A 20,372-nucleotide genomic window follows, 5' to 3' on the forward strand; every position below is an offset into this window, starting at 1 on the left:
CCAATAAACAATTATTTGATCTAATTTTAGATCTCTCACCTATTACTCGTGAGGTGCGAACACTCCCACCACACATCCTTCATTTATAAATGACAGTTTTTGTATTGGCACACAAACACATGGTTTATACATCTGGCCCCTGGCAGCCCAACAGTTTAGAGTTTTTTTAACATTGGGTTTTTAAACCTCATGTAACATTACATTTTTCATGACTACAAAGGCACATGTAATTTATTCTAAGTTACCTCCTCAGGATTGTGATTTTGGAAGATTTGATTCCAGATTCAGATTCCAGTGTTGCTCAGAAGTCAATAGTCACCTGTGAGACGCTGACCTTGTAAACAAGTCCCTGGCTTGAGTCAATCTTGGGACCGTTGTTGCATGTTATTCCTTATGTCCGTCTCCCCTCAGTTCCTATCAGCTTTTTACTGTTAAAGTGCCATGTACCTAAACCCCTGCATCTTTTTATCTATAATAGACTCAGAATAGGGGTCAGCGGTTGAAAGAGGGGGCCCACATCAACCGCTCCCTCCTGGCTTTGGGCAACTGCATCAACGCCCTGAGTGACAAGAACGGCACCAAGTATGTCAACTATCGAGACAGCAAGTTGACTCGGCTACTAAAGGTAGAGCAATATATAGGGCATCCAGAATATTATAACTGTATTTTGGAATTCAGGTTTTACTCATGTATCATTTATTAAATCTCATGTCTTTGATTGACAGGACTCGCTGGGCGGGAACAGCCGAACGGTCATGATAGCCCACATTAGCCCCGCCTCTGTGGCTTTCGAGGAGTCTCGCAACACGCTGACGTACGCTGACCGTGCCAAAAGCATTCGAACACGGGTGAGCTCGGAACACGCAATGGACAAAAAGATTAGTGGATTTCATGACACAATGTTTTATTACATTCAAATCACACTTAAAATATGTTCACTAGGCGTTTTTATTTAACATGTTTAATGTTGTATTGTTTACCGCAGATATATCTTTGTAAGGAATAGCAGATTGAAACAGCTTATTAATAAGACGTTGTAAGAAATGTATTTGCAATCAATCAGATCCAGGGCTGTCACAGTGATAGTCGAAGATTTGGCAGTTCAAGCTTCAGCATCTCCTGTGCACGCGTCTTTGGGCAAAACACTGTGCCCCAAATATTTGTTGGGTTAACTTATGTGTCTGTGAAAGAGAAACTAATTGCAAAGTGCTTTGGGACAAAAGCGCTTCATAAATTTAGCTAACTTTTCTTTTTTGGTTTAAGGGTAGAACACAAATATACTTTTAAGGAAACAAAACAGAACGGTCAGGTTGGCAAGGGTAATAAAGTAAAACTCAATATCGATAAACTGTATGTTAAGGCTTACTTTTACATTATTTAACGAAGGGAAGGAGGAGCAGGTCCGCAGGAATCCCATAAAAGTCTATATAAAGTCTGTATTAATCTCAGTCTATCCAGTCTACATAGGAAACCATTAATGATATGGTTAATTGCAGCTATGTAACTATTAATTCAGTCAGTGTTCCTCGCTAGAAAAAAATTAAGCTACCCGCTGAAAGAACTTCTAAGTGTCAGATTGTTTAAGTATTCTTCTTATTGTTGTTCCCGTCACTGTGTGCTTCAGGTAAAGAAGAACCTGATAAATGTGTCCTACCACATTGCTCAGTACACAAACATCATCTCAGACCTACGCAGCGAGATCCACCGGCTCAAGAAGAAGATTGCAGATCAGGCCAGCCGCCAGCACAGCTCAGACCGGGCAGACATCCGCCATGTCCAGGGTAAAGACCTTGTCCACACACTGTATCCACTACACCAAGAGCATCCAAGGCACCCGCAGGCTCTTTAAAGCATTAAAAAAGCATTGATTTTAATTAGGTTTGCAAAATTCCGGGAATTTTCAAAGTTGGAAACTTTCCATGGGAATTAACGGGAATTTATGGGAATTAATGGGAATTTTGTGAATTAACAGGTTTAAACGGGAATTTACTAAATTCAAAGCAACCCAAATGCACTAAATTCTCCTAGCTATGTTATTACAGTCATGGCAAACGTTCTAGACTGTAAAAAGCAGTTTTTTCAAATAAGTTTTAATATATTTATGAACATTTAATTTCAAATCAGATTTTTTTTTTTAAGTTTATTGAGACACCAAACTTGATATCATATATTGATTTTTACTAGATCAGGTTTACAGAGGCTTAACCTGTGATTTTAAATATAGTTGGGGAAAATATATTTTAGCATAATCTTGAATAAAACAACCACATTTGATGCAAGTACACTTGGCAAATTGCACATATCACACATCCTACTGCATGGGTACTGAGGCCACGCCCCCTACATGCACTGTGCATTCCTCCATCACATGGGGGGGGGGGGGCATTTTACTTTATGTATTGAATGGTTGGGATCAGACAGATGAGTAATATTTGACTCAAAATTCATCTTTTGGTTGTTCAGTAAAATTATTGATTGTTCATAAAATAATCAAAACTGATAACGTTCTTCTTACAAATAAATCTGTTCAAATGTAATGTTTTTTAATTGTATTATTTTGCATGGATGTCTGCCTATGACCAAACATAGTGTTTAAATGTTTAGATTTTTGTTGGGATATGAAAAAAAATCATTTAAACTACCGCCATTTAAACTACCGCCAATTTTGAATATTCCCAAAATTCCCGAGCGAAAGTTCCCGTGGAAAGTTTCCTGAAATTTACCGGAAACGTTCCACCCCTTTGCAACCCTAATTTTAATAGACTCAAAATGAAACCTTCAAAGTATCGAATTTCACTGACAAAGTATTGAACTTCCTTTGCAAAGGTCTTACATTTTTTTGTAGGATTAAATAAATACTTGGAGAGGGGTCGTAATGTGACAAATAAGCACTTTGATTTATTTATTAAGAGTATATTATACACACACTTCACAAAGCTATTGCTACAGAATATCAATGTGGGTATATTAATGTGAGTGTATACCGTAATAAATGTTCTTTACCTTCAAATGCCGCTCCATTATTTCCATTATATCCTTCCTGCTTTTGCCAGTATGGCCTGGACATTAGCATTAAATTAAATTGTAAGTGGTATTAAAAAGGGTATTAAAAGTTCCTAAATTTAACTTGGATGTCCCTGGTGGTACCCTGGTATCTCGTCCTTAGGGGCAGGAATATATAAGCATTGTGCTTCTGCCTGCTCCTTCTCAAACTGATACTTTTTTGTTCTTTGATATAATTGGATGCTTTATCTATGTTTGTGTTTTTATAATTTTTTTTTTCTTTCTTTTTTTTAAATATTGTTGATTGTTTGAGATAAATGAAAAAAATAAATCAAATCCTTCCCTATTCCCCCCCTACCCTCTGCTCACCATGTCCCCCCTCACAGCGGAGGTCCAGGCCCACTCCAGTCACCAGAGCCGGGCTGAGATGGACCAGCTGAGGGAGCAGCTCCTGGACGCTTTCCGTCAGCAGATGGAGATCAGGAGATGCCTCATGGAGCTGGAGAACAGCAACATGGAGATCCAGATGGACACCTCCAAACACCTGCTCACCATTGCAGAGTCAGTGTTTTGGGTTTTATAATACACCCTTCTTTCCACTTCTATCTGATAGCATAAATATAGTTATCTGTAAAGCCACCATGCGTGACATTCAGGAATCCCTATAACAAGGCTGAAAAGTTTTACTTACAGTATGTTAACGTTATGTTTTGAAGACGAAATTGTATCATAAGTACCTAAAGTAAGACAAATTCACAACATAGTATGAGCAAATCCTTCTTTGATAACCTTCAGAATGGTGCTTGGAATGATTATGGAAAGTTGTGTTAATGTAAGTGCAGTAGAAGTTGAGATTTTTGTTCAGAGTATTGAAAAATAATAATAATGTTGAGATTATGGCTGTTAAAGATGGTTGTATAGATACGGACACACGCCAACATGGAAATTTTGGACCTTTTATTCATACTAGTATGAAATAAGACAGCCATGTTTGGAATCAATAACCTCCTTTCCTCTTCGATCTAATAGCATACATATATAATCTGTTAAACTCTTTGTTAGTATCTTTTCAACCTTTTTCGATGAATCCCTGAATGTCACAGAGTGTGCAACGCACATCACAGTATTAAATATACCACAGTCTAACCTTTTATGTTCATTTACCTCTCACGTGTGAAACTGACATTACCACGGGTTTGACTGACTACAGGCAATACGTCAAAACACAGATAAATATTTAAACTGTGAACACTCAAATAAAGCTGCAGAAAACAGATCGTTATGACCTAGCTCTAAATAATAGACAAGATGATATATAATAATTGCAGTCAGTTAAAATGTAGTTTTTGTTTTTTGCTCTTAGCTGGGAGCAGGAGCGCAGTAGGCGCAGGAGGAAGTGGCGGGCAGAAAGGAGGAAGGAAAGTGTCAATAAAGACGAAAGCGAGAAAGACTCTGATTCCCCGGAGTCTCCTCCCGACAGCACAGAGACACAGCAGGTGTCGGTGGCCCGAGAAAACCTGGTAACACTCATGGCCGAACAGAAAAAAATCCACAAACAGAAGGTAGGATTCTTGAACTACCCTTCAAAAAATAAGGGGAAATGGTTCACATTGCGCTCTAACCACTACCCTACCCCCCCTAGTTCTCAGTTGTTGTTTTTTTAAGTTGTATACTATATATTAACCTTTTATTTTCAATCAGATCTTTGCAAAAGCTTGTTGAGACAACCAACTTTGATATCATATATTGATTTGAACTATTTTACACCAGGTTTCCAGAGGCTTTAAAACAATTTGAAGGCTTGAATGTCTATGACATTTTTGATGAATAGAAAAACAAAAAGTGCACACACATCTTAGAACCGTACTTTTTCCCCCCTCGCTCCCCCTCAAGGCGTTACTGGAGCGGCGGTTTGTGGAGCTGCGTGAGCGTGCGCGGCGCCTGGAGGAGCTGCTGCCTCGGCGGGTGAGCTCCGAGGAGCAGCGCGAGGTCCTGGGGCTCCTCTGCAAGGTCCACGAGCTGGAGATCGAGAACGCAGAGATGCAGTCGCACGCTCTGCTCAAGGACAACGTCATCCGCCAGAAGAACTTTGTGGTGCAGCGCTTTGAGCAGCACAGACACCTGTGTGACGAGATCATACAGCAGCAGAGGCAGTTCATTGATGGTGAGTGTATCGGCGTCGACTCCAAAACTTAATGAACTGAGCAAACAAGAGAAATATTTGATTATTGCCTACTGACAACTGCCCTGGGACTACAGCTAGAAATTAGCCAAATAGGCTAAATCTTCTCTCTATACTGTAAAGTTAAAGAGGACCTATGATACTTTTCGACTTTTATGACCTATAAACGTTGTTATAATGATTTATAGTCATGTTTAACCATACTAGCGTATCAAATAATTACGTACATGCATTTAGACGTATTCCCTGCTTACCGTCTGGGGTGGCTATGCAGAGCACTAAACACTAGGGCAGCCGGTCGAGAATTCACTTGTTCAAATTTCCGGGTATCGTGTCGTCACGTTCTCGGATGTTTCCATGTATGGTAATGCTGCTCAGGCAAGCTCCGGCCATGCCCCCACCTTCCTCTCTCAGAAATCTCCCCGCGCGTTGCTGGAAATGTTCCGGAAGGAAGGTAACCAATCACAACGGAGTGGGGTTTGCAGGAGGGGGGGGGGAGGGGCGGAGAAGCTCAAAGCAGTGTGTGGAGCAGACTGCTGTGCTCGCTAGGGTGAGAGGAAGAGTGTCCCGAAAATCTACATGGTTTTTTGTGATGTGATTGGTGTCAGGTTGCTCTATAGCAGTTTTTAACAAGAAATTAAGACCAGAAAAGTAGTATAATAGGAGATCTTTAATCAAAGGGGACTTTCCACGAAACTATAAACAAATAAACTAAACTAAATTACGTGGCATTGTTTTTTATTGATAAAACTATTTATCACGAGAATATTGCAGCAGATATTCTTACTGAGGTCCATAGAACTATATTTACATTAGGACAATGCAATAATGAACTTACATCATACACATTACAATACACCGTAACCAAGACAAAATAAGACATAATACATTGTAAGATAAAAACACACAATAGTATCATATCATCAACACAACACATGGGATAATGAGAGAATACACAGACAAGACAAAGACAAATAATATGGAAAGTCTGTTTCACTTTGTGTCTTCTTGTGAAAATATGTATAAAACAAAATCAACAACTGATAAGCTCCTTTCCCACGATTCTTCAAACACGGAAGTCCAACCCATAATTCAGACCTTTTCATAACAATTTCACACAATATCCAATACAACAATCTACAACAACAATTTTACACTCAAGTCTTCCATACAATATTAAAGCATAATAAACAGCTGAAGTCAAGCATGGAAGTAGTCTAAATGCTATGCTTTTTCACTATCATAATAATAAAAAAATATTGGACATTAACAACATATAGAGATGATAATTTTCCCCATACATTCATGTTGAAAAGGTTTTTGAGACAGTGTTCCACCAATATCTATATGTGTGTGTTCCAGACCACAGTTTGCTAGTCCCGCCACACCTCCAGGAGCTGTATGATATGTACATGAGGCAGCTGGATGAGAGGAAGCTGGACAGAGCCATGGCCCTGGAGAAGGTGACCACCAGACACACCATCAAGGTAGAGCCTGCTGCATGACAAATCAAACTAAGACACTTAATCATACACAAAGATTTAAAAAAGTGGCTTAGATTAATATGTACACCAATGATTCCTAATACATATTCTGCTCTCATTTCCAGGAGGGCTCTCTACCCAAGATCACCCTGCCCGGACAGGGTCGTGACAACATGCAGGAGGTGGACTCAGACCAGGAGAGCGTGCGCAACATGTGCTCCGATAACAGACGAGGCCAAACCAAGATCCGTAGACACACACTGCCCCCCATTTTGCCTGAGACTGACCTGTAAGAGAACTTCGTATTCATATTTTTTTTCCCCATTTAGAATTCATAACTGCATTTACAGTAATAATAACGTGGAAACATCGCTTGTTCTGTCTGTGTCTCTGTGTCAGGGACAATAACAGGGTTTTTAAGAACAGCCCTCACGCCAGGCAGATGAAAAACTCCTCCGTAATGACCCCGCCTCCGATCCACATTAACGGGAAAGGCAACAGAGAGGTGAGGACAATGCTAATGGGACACATTTGGCCCTGGTCATTCTGGTTCAATAGCTTTCACTGAGAGCTGCCGCATGCTGTGAATTAATACGGTCTAGTCATGTGCTGCTGTTCCTGTCATGCAATATGGGTTCCTATTTGAATTAAACTCACTTAGATATTCGCTGTGGCAGAACAGCTTCATTTTCAACCCAAGCTTGCAATGGAACTACCTCCATCAAATGTTCAATCAATGCAAATGTAACGGTGTGAATCATAGACGAGCAGCAGTGAGAAGAGTTATGATTTATATTATTTAAATGTTTTATTCAAGGTAAAAAAAAATAATAAGGCTGTCTTTCTGTCTGACCTTGACTGAACTTAGTGGCTTGCAGTGAATGTGTGATCACAATGTGACGCACTGCATGTGGTGTTTTGCAGCTGCAGCCGCTGGTGCCCGAGAGCTCTCTGAGCTACAGCCATCTCAGCCACAGTGTCAGCAGCCACCTGGACTCCTCACCCGAGAGCAGCGAGGCCGGAGCCGATATCCCTCTGTCACGCACTGGTAAGATGTTAAAAAAAAATCTGAATTAATTTCGGAAATGTTTCATTTGGGAAACTCCAGGAGAATACATAAATAAAACCCTTTTAAGTGTATCACGTGAATGGTAGGGCTTTATCTAAACGGCAGAATTCCTGTAGGCTTCATATCGTTTCTTTTTGCCTGAGAAACGGCACAGAACCTGTGAATTTTTTGTACAATAATTTAAAACAGATATGGTTATACATGACTTAAAGCTTATGTTAATATAAGTGTTAAATCGCTCTTTATTCATACAGTGATCACTTACATAATGTGCGCGTTTCATAAAGACGATCTCTCAGTCAGCTGCTTTGCATGTAATAGGCAAATAAACTTATTGTAGTATCCCGAAATTTTTATCAAATCAGAAGAGTGAACGCTACAAACCAACACTCGTCTCACTCATATAGTATATACACTCCATGGTCTCACTGCCGGTGCACGCCAGAGCAACAGATGGGTGAATGTGTATGCGCCTACAATGGCGGAGCAGGTAAAAATCCTTCCCAATGTCTGTTTTGATGGTTTTTATCATGTTTTATCACACTTATGGATCTGAGATGATGCTAGATAACATGTTGCTTGAAGACCGCACTGCATTAATGTGGTGACGTAGGGACGAGCGAGGGGACTGCTAACTGCAGTAACTGACAGGAAGTTAGCTAAAACACAATCAACTAATAATCATTTCAGCACTAACCAATGGTCATCTGAGGCCAAGAAAATATTTATTCTCTTTTTTTCTGAAGGAACCCTTTGATGCACTTTAAATGTGGGCATTTCCCTCCTTTTATATATCCATTGTAGAAACAAAAAGGTGAAGAAAGTGAATAGAGTAAAATACCAAACATCTCCCCTGTGTCTCCACAGAGCGGCAGCAGATCCTGAAGGGGGTCCAGAACATAGTGGTGAAGGCGGCCCGTCGACGCTCCAAAGCCCTGGAGCTGGATGCGTTGCGGCTACACCCTCCCCCCTCCCCTCTGGACCCTAAGAAGCAGAAGAGCAGCCTGTCTCTGAGCGAGGCGCCCCCTAGAGGCCTGCCCGTGAGGCGCGACCGGCAGCCCAGCCCCGAGCTCCGACACGCCACCTCAGACGACAACCTGTCCAGCAGCACGGGGGAGGGGCCAGGCCTGCAGGTCACCTGGACACGCCCACGCAACCGCCAGGTCACCACCAAGAACCAAACGCCCCGCGACCTGGACTTTGAGGCTCGCCGCAAGAAGAGGCGCTCACGCTCTTTCGAGGTCACTGGTCAAGCAGTGAGTACTTTCTTTTTCAAAACAAACAAACGACCTACACAGAAAAGCAGGGAACATTCATATTAACGCTCTTTAAGTCTGGTTTTCCCTTCATTCCCTTCCCAATTATTTGTATTTTAGTCTTAACAGCACCCACAAAACAATAGTTATCACAGAACCAAGCAGCTTCTCTTTAGATGTTCTTGTTCCTCTTCCACTCTGCAGCTGCCTCAAACCAAGACGACCACAGCGCAGAGGTTCCGTCCTCTGGACAGCACATCAGATACACATCTCCTGAACAACGCCCTGCCCCAGGCTCCCATGCTGCGCCCTCAGTACAGAGGGGTCCCGCCTCTCGCCAAAGTCAGGCCGCCCCACAACAGCCAGCAAACAGGTAAACCGCAGTCACTGCCGATGTAGAGTCAGTCACATTCCTAAAATGTGTGGTGTCTGACTCATCCTTTAGCTTTTCTGCTCCAAAATGCAGCATATCAGAGGATCTGAGAGGAGGGCAAAATATTTATACTAAATGTAAACTGAAAACCCATCATTTTAATCTGGCTTTTATGTAGTATCTGATTACAATTGTTTATGGTGTATACTTATTCTATTTATTAGTTATATTCTTTTTTGCTCAGTATACTTAGTCTATTAGTTTGTGTCACTATTTTGCTCCGTTGTATCTATATTTTATAGTTTGTTTTTATTTAACATTTTAGTATTTCTGTTAGTTTTTTGTTTTGTTTTCTCTGTTCTTTTATTATTTGTAAACTGCTTTTGCTTTAAATAAAGTTTTATTTTTGGTATCTTATTATTGTCATCATTGTAATTTTTATTTTATTGGCTTTTTCTCATTCTGTAAAGCCCTTTGATGTACATCTGATTTGTTTGAAAAGGTGCTATATGAATAAATGTTTCATTGATTGATCGATTAATATAACAATATTTGTATTACCCTTTTTTGCCCGTTTCTCTACAGGCTCCAATGCGGACCCCTCCACAGCCCACATGAATAACCTGAAGAGAGGGTCCCAGCTGCGACAGCCGCAGCCCCTCCTCTACATCAGCACCACAGGCACCGGGGCCCAACGCACTCGCAGACACTGAGACCATACCCATATGTACAGTAACACTAAAAACACCAGCACTAGCTTCCACACCAGCTGAGCCTAGAGGGAATTGCAATGAACGGTGACTGACATTAGGCCAGATTTTGAGGCAGTATGATGGACACTTACCAGACAGTGGCTGGATTGCCCCCATACAGGCTTCTTTCTGTGCTTTGTTTTGGACACTAGGGCGATGACGCTGGCAGACCCTTGAGCCCTACAAGCCTACAGACAAAGATTGCTATATGTACAGTCCGTGCTCCGTACTGTCAGTGTTTCCACTTTACCTTACTGTCGTGCTGAATTATGTGTTATCGTCAAGTCAGGATCATTTCAAGCTCACCACAAATGCACTGTTCTAATGTTTGTGGATTATGAGCATATACAGTTTGGTCATTTTCAGTGCTTGCTATTGAGGCCACACACTGACACTTCCAGCTAATGGGGAATGTTTTGTTTAGGGGCATAACCTCACAGTAAACATTTGAGTTGAAAGAATTTATTAGACTATTTTAATAGAAGATATTAAACCCTTAAAAACAGTTTAATGAGAAATGGTCTATTGTCAAATAGTTTCAGCATCATATTTTTTTCTTGTAGTGAGGTCGCTTCAATTTAATCACACACTATTATTTGAGTTTAAAAAAAAACTTGATCATCTTGATTGTTGTGCTCTTCTGGATTCAAACTTAATGTTGTATTCTCACATGCCCCAGGTCTCTGCCTTTTCGTACCCCAAACTTGACTGTTAAATGTCATCATGTCTTGTCTTTGTGTAGATGTATAGTACCACAAGTTGCTTTTTTTTCAGATTAGTAGACTTTTTAATTAATTATTAAACTGTTGCCTTTTGTGTTATTTTGTTGTCATTGGCATTGTTTTCATAATTATTACTTTCTATGCTTTATTTTGTAAATTTTTTTAATTTGTACCCAAATAAATTCAAATGAGAGAAGTGGAAAGTTGCGTATTTTCTGGTGCAAACAAAATGTATGAATTGTGAGTTATGTTTTTGCTATTTCAGACACTGCAATTCATCAGGTAACTTTTCCTTATATCTTCAGTATGGGAATTAATATTTAGTGTGACACCCACACAAGCTGATTTCCCTTTGATTGAAGGAGTAATATTCTAAAATGTCCTTTGGATGGTGCACAGTCCCCACATTGAGGCAGAAGGTAATTAAACTATCCCAGTTAAACTACGCCATCTGCTGGACTGTCTTCCTACTTACAACCCTATTTTTCTTTTACAGTCTATGCTTACAACACATCAAAAGGGAAACATGTTAACTTTGCTGTTTATAATATATTAATATATATATTTAAGATAACCTTAACATTGTTTAAGGTTATCTATTTTTTTTTGTTTTGTTTTTTATTAGCAACCCAGTAAAAATGACTGCTAATTACAGACTCCTACCAATAACTTAAATTATCAATTTTTATTAAGTGAAAACTCTGATTGAGGAATAATTACAAGATTGTATCCTATTGTATTAGAATAAAACAGTCGGAAATACCGCCCCTTTGGTTCTACTGGCGGTATTCTCGTCCAATCACAAAGCATATGAAGCGTGATTGACATGTCCCTCGAACCAATGAGCGCAAGGATTACGGCTCTCGGGCGGTAGTCCCTGTACAGCTGATTTGCAACCCGCCGAAGCAACAGCAGAGAAAGAGGGAAAATGTCGCTGGCTCAGACACGGACCGTTCTAGGATCAGTCTGCTTTTAGGAGTATTCAGACGGCGATTCGGTGAGTGGGACAGCCTTCACTAGTTGCATCCCAAGGTTAGCGGTGATATTTGGCCTGTCCCGTCCATTCCATGGTCCAGAACCACTTCAGTTTGTGCCGCTTTGTGATACGTTTTCAGGCCTGCTGCACTCAGAAACCTATTAATGGCCGCCATGATGAATGTTAGTCACGATACATGAAGCAGTCTTGATACATTTTGCGTCGGACAGTTTGTATCTTAAAAGTCAGTCTAATTGGTCCTATCATAATGTTTCTCAATGGTAATTCATTTTGTTCTATAATAGCATCTGGAGAATAGGTTAGTTTCGAAGTTTGCACATCAGATCAATGCAACGCACTTAGCGTGTAACTACTAAACCATAGAGTATTTATAAAAGAGGACTAGATCCGTTTATCACGCGCTCATGAACGCCACACGCATTCCCCAGCCTTGGAAAGTGCATGTGAGTTTAATTATGTTGAGGACATATAGATCCTGTCCAATCACAGTCACACAGAGCAGCAGCAACATAAACAATGTGACCTTTTGACCTACATGATATGTTTTGAAGCTGCTTTCAATACATCTGGATGTTTTCGTGCTATAACCTATGGCTATAACACATTAAAGCATGCTTATTATTGCTTTGTCTAAACGACACTACAATTATACATACTAATAGGCCTACTTCATACCACATAGGCTACTCTAACAATACAATACTGTAGACATACTTTGTTAGAAGTAGAAGTTACACTTTCAATAAAACGTATAGTTAAAGACTTATAGTCTATTGTAGAAAGGCGCATTTCAGATCATCTACATTATATAGTTCAAGTAGGCCTATAATATTATTGATGCAATAACAGTGTCACTTTGTTGCAGCTGTGTACTTTTAATAAAGTTAATTCCATATTAGTATTATATATATAACACAAATGGCCACTTAGCTATCCAAAGACCATTTAGATTGAATACATTTTCATTTGCCTATATCCCATAACAAAAAAACAGTCATTACTGTATTTCAAAAGTTTCAGGGTTCGTACAGATGCTTGAAAGTCTGGAAAATGCTTGATTTTCAATCGAGTGTTTTCAAGGTTTGAAATGTGCTTGAAATCTGAACACTGTGCTGGAAAATGCTGGATTTTCTCTTTATTGACCAGTGTCGTAATTCATCAAATTCTTTCATTTTTTTATTCTGTAAATTAAAAAAAAAATCTGTCGCAATGTTTTCTTCGCCGCCGTCTTGTATGCACGAGTGCAGTTGCTCCCCGTGTTTTCTTTCCTGGGACACGCGCCACACCTGGCGATCGCTCCAGGAATTATCCAGAACCACGAGTCGCTGCTCATGGACCTATTGCTCCCGATACTTCCATATCAGATATCCGTTTCCATTTGGTTATGACGAGGCCCTAATAACCGACAGGCATAGGCTACTGTACGGTCTGCTTAAAGTACCTCCAGCTGTACACAATGGGGGAATCGGCACTTAGAGTTCCTGCCAAAGGTAAATCAGTTGAGAATTTTTTTTCGTTAAAACGTATCGGACTATGTCACTCTGGTTGACTGTTCAATCATGTTCTTCTTTGCAAGTTACACCAAATCCCGAGTTTGTATGTGTAATTGACTTGTTGATACAAATAAATAGCATGCTAAATTGATGCTCAACACCGTTAGCAATTAGCTGACCAGCTAGTTTTCAATAATGTATTGCTCCAAATTCATGTTGTTAGCTAGATAACGTAAGCTTGGGGGTTACTTCATTGTAACGTGATGTTACACTCATGCGAGGAAATTGAGACCTCCGCGAACGTTTGGAGACAGTTTAGAGACTCCCTCGCGACTGCAGTCTCCAACTTGTCGCAAACAGTCGCAGCCCAGTGAGATACGGGCTTAACAGACATGAGTGCCGTGACTTCCTCTTTCTGAACGCGCATTAACGTTATACTTTGATGTGCACTGTGCATTCGAAGCGTGAGGCGAGCCCCCTCCCTGCACCTTCTCTATGTGTGTTGATAGCGTGCCAAGTTTCCGCTGATAAGAATTGTGTCCCCGCCGGCCGGTGAGCGCGCAATCGCGCATGCATCAAACATATTAACGCTTCAATTTCACTCTAGTAAATTCAGAAGTTCTTTGGATCGTTTTGTACATTGTTTTTGGTACATTTGTTTGAAAATTAGGTTTGCAAAGTTATTAATGGCTCATCCGCCAATAAAAATGCTTTTATTCTTCTGTGTAATTAACTGTATCCTATGTATTGCACATTTATAGCACTTTTCATAACACAAATTAAGGTAGCATAGAGGAGGGAGCCTACTAAAATAAAATATCTGGGTTGGTCCCCAGATGTTTTTATTTTAGTAGGTTGGTTTGCATTGGTGTTGAACTGTTCCCTACTTGTTTTCTTCTTTGAATAAAGCCTAATGCTGCTAGTAAAATACCACCAGCCACTCAACCCTCAATAGTAGACATGATATAGAATAATTACCTTTATTACAGTTTAACCAAATGTTTTAACAATAGGCTACAGGAGATATTTGAAAGCACTACACATGCATTGTAGGCTATTCAATTAAATTTGTGTCAGCGGAACCGTGAATGTTCTCCTTTTTTTCATTAAAATGAATGCAGAAAAGGCACACATTGCTTCATAAAAATTCACCAGAATGCAGGAAATTAAGTGTTTAATGCTCAAAGATTTTTGGGGGGCACCCCCAGACCTCCACTTCTAATGTGTCCACACCCAATGTTTACTTAAAACTTGTCCTACGACTTTGCAATTCATGAATTAGTTTATTTTAATAAGATTTTTGATGTTTTATCACATTTTCCAATTGTCTTTATTTCTGATTTATTATAAACAATATGTAAACTTGCAGGACACTAGCAAAAATAATTGGCTGGGAGAGAGGACACTGCAGCAGCACTGATATAGAGTGACAATATGCTCCATCTCATGTGATATTGCTCAAGTATAGTCATGTTGTTATTAACCTGATAGATGGTCATTTTTGGCATATGAACTAAACTGATAAAGGTCTCCTTAGGGCCATACTGCAATTTGGTGATTGTCCATACACATTATATTATGAACACTCCCATTTTACAGATAAGGCAATGTATGAAATCATAAGCATTTATTTATATACTGTATATATTTAAAGCTTCGGCTTCCTTGAAAAAGTTGACATTGTATCTTGAAAGTGCTGGAAAAGTGCTTGAATTTTACTCTTAAAAAGCTGTACGAACCCTGAAGTTTAGACAACTCAAACCTTTGGTACTAACCATCATTTTGTGTTTTTCCCTTTTATTTTCAGAATGAAACGTTTGCTGTGGTGTTGCCATGAGTGATCACACGCTTCATGAAGCTGTAGAAAGAAAGTGAAACGTTCTAACAGTTTGGATGTAGGGAGTTTTACCTTGATTGCATAGAGAGAGTCAGCTTACGTTTCTCTTGTGTTAGCTCAGCTTTAACCATAAGAACAGAGGAGTATTCTGTAACACTACAGGAGCCTCTAAGGTAACCAGATCTGATAATTAACGCCTGCTCCTCCCTTAGCTAGAACGGTTAACATTTCAGTGAAGAAATGGACCCATCCACTCGGGTGGTGGGTCTGGATGCCCAGGGGAACATGGTTTTCACAGTGGTGAAACCGGTTATGGGCATCTTTCAAGTTGCTTCGGAGCAAACAGGCAGTGTTGTACAGGGGGGTATGGGCTTACAGGGTTTATCAGAAAACACACTGATACTCCCTCAAGCGCAAGGCCAGGCTCAGCTAGACCAGAACCAGGTGGAAATGCACATACAGCCTCACATGCAGCAGGCCCAGATGCAGGTTTCCGCCCCGATCCAGACCGAAGAAGCGAACCAGAATCAGGACCCGCCACCAAACTCCAGCACCAATACAGAGTCGGCCACCCAGATGCCTTTTGCAGAGGTTTCCTCACTACTGGATCCCAACATGAAGGGATCCAAGGCTCGTAAGTGGCCAGTTGTTTGAAGATATGTTGTTTGTCTTTTTCAAGCTAAGAGCAATGTATGAAATATTCCGTTCATTTACTTTATAGCAAATGTGTAATCTGTGTAAATATTTTTTCACTTAAAATTGAGGAAATTTAAACCTTAAAAGGTGGAGTCAGCGATCCCGGAGAATGCTTGTTGACAAAAATCACTTTTTTTTGTCAAAATCAGTAAACATCTCCTCACAATCTACATGTCTTTACTGTGTTTTGCTGAAAAAAGAGTTTCACTTTTTTTCGATAAATTGATTTTGACAACAAGCTTTCTCCAGAATTGCTGACTAAAGCTTTAATATGATGATAAGGGATACAGATTTGAAGAAGCAAATTAGACATTCAAATCTGACCAAATCATCTTGTATCCCATCACTGCTTTGCTGACTCACCTCCCTTCTGTGTTGCTCTCATTCGTAGGGAAGTTTCTCATCTCGTATGATGAAATCAAGCGTCGCCTACAGGCCCCGGAGAAGATGTCCCTACGTTCCTTGGCGGCGTACACTCGGGTCAGCAGAGGTCCCGCCAGCAAGAAAACCCTTCTGGAGTCCCTCAACGTGCTAGGCCTCACGCCAAGCACAACCACCTCTGTGTCCTCCTCCTTCTCCAAGCTCACTGAAGGTGACAGAAATGTGTGTGTTAGTGTGGAAGGAATGTTTACCGTTTGTCGACACAAGAAGAGACTAAACAGTTTTCTCTTTTGTGTTTGTTCATGTGCTCAGGCGACTCCGGAGTGTTGTGCGACGATATGAGGGACTTTGCCTTTGACTACATCGACTACGGCAACATGGCCAAAGAGCTCATCCCCGAAACCAACACAGTTCAACACTGGTCAAAAATTATTGAAACAAAGTATGTACAGTACGTCCTTGTTGTGAAATTGTCTTCGAGGTCATTTATTTTAAAGGTCACATATTATAATAATTTTCTGGCTAAAAGTTGCAATTTGGGTTTCTACTAGACAATTTTTGCTGTGTATTCTCTGAAAAAAACATTATATTTCTAGCAGTGCCATTGCCAAATCTTTTTCGTTTTAGAGCCCCGCCTTCCAAAAAGCCCAGTCTGCTCTGATTGGCCCTGCATCTAACTGCTGGTTTAAATCTAACTGCCAGTTATATGTAAGGGTATCTGGGGTGCTTATCACACAGGTGGAGGTAGTGCTAAGTTAGTTTGGAAGTGGAGGGGCGTAGCTTCTCCCCTTATGACATCATACAGGGAAAATAAATCTAACTGGAGTTTTTGAACAAGATTTTTTTTAGAAAAGTGGAGGTGGAGAAAAAGAGCATGTCATATTTTGGGTCCTTAGTCATATCGGGGACCTATAATAATATTGGAAAAAAATGCATTTTTTGAGGTGACCTTTCTAAGTAATAACTCTCTTTTTTTCTCTCAGGAACCACCTGGAGGATATGAGAAAATGTTTCAAGGACCCGGTCAACAGCGGTGGCTTTGACAACGTGACTCACGGCCTAGGGTTGGGCGTGTTGGACGTTGCCCTGGACATGGTCGTCATGGTGATCGAACAGCAGATCAGGATACTTTCTGGCGCGGCGGCTTCGGACCCGGCCGACTCCGGTCCACCAATGAAACGCATTCGCAGGCGCCATCGCAAAACACGACCCACCGACAGCGATCACCCTCACAAGACGAGCGTAGGGGTCAAAGAGCAAGGGAAGGCCATTTCTAAAGGCAAGGGGAGAGGTAGAGCCAGGAAAAAGACCAAGCAGGAATGTGTAGCTCCTGCTCCAATGGAAACCAACACAGAACAGTGTAAACCTGATGAAGTGGAGAGTAATGTACTCACCCTGGTGTCTGTTGGATATGAGACTGTGTCCGGTGGTCTCAATACAGCAGGGACAGTTTGACACTTGGTCACATGACTCCTCAAAAGAACCAATCACTGTCCCAATTAAAGGGATACACACAGGGTCTGCACAAATTGAGCTGAGTTGAGCTTCTGTTTTTTGGATGGGGGAATTCACTTAGTATTAGTTAGTATATTTCTTTCCAAGAGCAAGATGAGAAGATTGATATCACTCTCACGTCTGTATGGTAAATATGTTGCTAGAGCCAGCAGTGGTAATGATTTTCTCAACTAATTCTTGGTAAGAAAGCAATTTATCGTGTTTTGTCATCTCTGGAATCCACTGTTTATTTAGTAGCAGGTTTAGTATGTAGACAAAACTGAATCCAACCATATATTTTTTTATTCTATGTTTCCCGTCAACAGACAAAAATCCCCAGAGATGTGTGTATGAATGCATTTTGAACACTGAGAAAACCTTTCCATGCACAATTGCAGCCCATAATGTAGGACAGATAATGTCAGATGTCTGGAATATATTTTTGGTGTTACAATGTCTCCTGTTTTTTCCTGATGTATTTATTGTATAGAGGTCCTATTGTGAATATCTATTTCTCTGTATTGGATATTATTGGAAAGTCTGTTTTTACTGGAAGAGTCGAGACTGATGTTGGAGTTACTTTTCATAACTACCTTGATGCTGTTATTATCTTGTGAAAGATGTCATAAATGGGTCTTGTTTTGTCAAAATGTGTTGATCCTTGAGTAAAAAAATATTTAATTTAGGATTTTAAGTGACTTTATCTTTGTAGCATTTGTTAGATTCCAGAGCTTTGGAGAGGAGAAAGCTAAGGATATATATTTTAAAGTGAGTCTGGGGGTAGATCATTTTCATAAATTTAACATATTGTGATGATGTCAAGACTGAACCTTTAAAATAGTTAGGATATATTGGGACACCAGGCTGAAGACTAAAATTGGAATCCAACCAGTACACAAATGCCATCTAAAAATACACTTGCGTGCTGCTGACACCTGGTGCTCACCTACCTGTCTCTGTTGTTGTGGCTTGGATTTTTCTAGAAGCCGCTAGGCATTGTGGGAGATTTACGTGTGGTAAGAATACACTGAGCGGAGTCAGCCAAGTGCTAATACTTTAACTACACCTACACACACACACAGGTGGTGGACCGAATAGCTTTACTTGGGATTTACTCTTTAACACTGAAAGGTGATGAAGAGCCAACAACCGACGATGGACGCGTACTAAATATTGGCAACAACTTTATTTTTTGCACAAAACAATAGTGGGTTGGAACAGCAGTTGAATTAAAGTGAGACGTAGTGAGTAGAGTGTAAGTAGGTTTCTTCATAACAACAGCTTGTGACAATGGAATGCGACACGAAAGAAGCATAAGGACAATAACAGTAACAGTTAAAAGTTCATGAAGATTTCGACTTGAAAAGGCTTCACCACCGGCTGGCCTGGGACGGTATAGGACAGAGCAGAATGGGACATCCCACTGTCCCCCTCATCTACACCTACGCATGTCCCCAAAGTGAGAAACACAGATCCAGTGGACTGCATAGCTACACACAGACCGGTGAGTAGAACAGAATGGAGGATGATGGTGATTTACTGTGTAGATCAGTAGATGTTTGATCTTGATATTGTCTATGACATCGATACCTGTTTTCATTCCCAAAGTACTGCTAATTCAAATTCACACGTGGGATGTGTTGCTGTATCCAGACACTCACTGATGAGCAACTAAATGAGCAGCTACATTTAACAAATGTGGGATTACCTGTGTTCTGAAAGTAACTCAGTAGTAGTAGCCTAGTTGCTTCCTCAGAGAAAATGCTTCATTCACACACATTACACAGTCAGGGAAGACATTCAAACATGTGATCTTTCATTTCATAAAATCTTAATACTGTGTAGGTGTTATACTGTAAAATCTTCAGTACAAGGGCATTTGCACTTGACCTTTATACTGACAATGAAATAGTTTTCTGTTCCACGCAGCCATTGTGTCCAAGGAATTTCTTCATACTGTGAAAATCAGTTAGCAGGCTCTTGAAACTTGCATCAATGTTGCATTGATTTGTAGTAAATTTGTAGTAAATGAAAGGAAGAAAAACTACTAGTGAGGTCCTTTATAACCTACATTTGTTGGCGACTGTTGTTTTACTGCTAATGTAAGGTCGACGTTTATTATTGTTGTGAGTAATGACTCAACAACTATTGGATGGATTGACATGACATTTGGTACAGATATCCATGCCACCTTCTGGATAAGGCCTTAACTTTGTCACCTTTCACCTTTTTCTGTCATCATCAGGTCAAACATTTGATTTGTCCAATACCTTGGTTCATGGTCAAACATTTAGTCAACATTTAGTTTGCTACCATATTGTTAGTGGTAGCAAACTAAACATGGTGACATTGACAATAAGAAACATTATAACTGCTAAACTTCAACATATTAGAATGCTGACATGGTCTTTAAGGTTTACATGAGTGCTTGGCTTGCTTTGCTGGATATTCTGCAAGTATGAATTGTAAGAATACAGTGTATCTTCATACACTTTCGATTGATTCCCTGTTGTACTGCTTTTATACTCTCATTTGCATGTTTCACGTTGCTTGTTTTATGAGCCTTGCTTCTCTTTCCCCTTGACTGTAATGATGTGTATACTTCCTTCACTTCCATTCAGTGTCCACACCTG

General features: G+C 40.3%; 2 protein-coding genes across 2 annotated transcripts in view; both read left to right on the top strand.

Annotated features, from left to right (window-relative positions):
• The window catches only part of kif19 (kinesin family member 19), a gene marked incomplete at both ends in the record, with an annotated part of 59,185 nt that extends 49,105 nt beyond the window's left edge, over positions 1–10,080 (top strand). The window contains 13 exons of the mRNA XM_080048887.1: positions 479–625; positions 726–848; positions 1,625–1,781; positions 3,390–3,564; positions 4,367–4,565; positions 4,897–5,167; positions 6,548–6,672; positions 6,795–6,958; positions 7,069–7,174; positions 7,594–7,717; positions 8,606–8,994; positions 9,199–9,367; positions 9,953–10,080. Coding sequence (XP_079905013.1) covers positions 479–625; positions 726–848; positions 1,625–1,781; positions 3,390–3,564; positions 4,367–4,565; positions 4,897–5,167; positions 6,548–6,672; positions 6,795–6,958; positions 7,069–7,174; positions 7,594–7,717; positions 8,606–8,994; positions 9,199–9,367; positions 9,953–10,080 — 2,277 coding nt within the window. The remainder of the gene's footprint in view (positions 1–478; positions 626–725; positions 849–1,624; positions 1,782–3,389; positions 3,565–4,366; positions 4,566–4,896; positions 5,168–6,547; positions 6,673–6,794; positions 6,959–7,068; positions 7,175–7,593; positions 7,718–8,605; positions 8,995–9,198; positions 9,368–9,952) is intronic.
• Positions 10,081–11,753: 1,673 nt separating this feature from the next.
• On the top strand, positions 11,754–18,327 carry LOC307266775 (uncharacterized protein). The gene is made up of 5 exons (XM_080048879.1): positions 11,754–11,838; positions 15,139–15,802; positions 16,256–16,456; positions 16,558–16,687; positions 17,229–18,327. Exons 2-5 carry the CDS (start codon positions 15,409–15,411, stop codon positions 17,698–17,700), a joined length of 1,197 nt encoding a protein of 398 aa, XP_079905005.1. The 5' UTR covers positions 11,754–11,838; positions 15,139–15,408; the 3' UTR covers positions 17,701–18,327.
• Positions 18,328–20,372: the final 2,045 nt, after the last annotated feature.

Source organism: Ammodytes marinus (assembly GCF_949987685.1).
Source record: "Ammodytes marinus genome assembly, chromosome: 20".
Taxonomy (NCBI): Eukaryota; Metazoa; Chordata; class Actinopteri; order Uranoscopiformes; family Ammodytidae; genus Ammodytes; species Ammodytes marinus.

Bases quoted from the DNA above. Each gene is read 5' to 3' on its own strand.
- LOC307266775 (XM_080048879.1), top strand. From the start codon at position 15,409: ATGGACCCATCCACTCGGGTGGTGGGTCTGGATGCCCAGGGGAACATG. The intron at 15,803-16,255 runs GTAAGTGGCCAG...TCTCATTCGTAG, and splicing joins CATGAAGGGATCCAAGGCTC to GGAAGTTTCTCATCTCGTAT. The intron at 16,688-17,228 runs GTATGTACAGTA...TTTTTCTCTCAG, and splicing joins TCAAAAATTATTGAAACAAA to GAACCACCTGGAGGATATGA.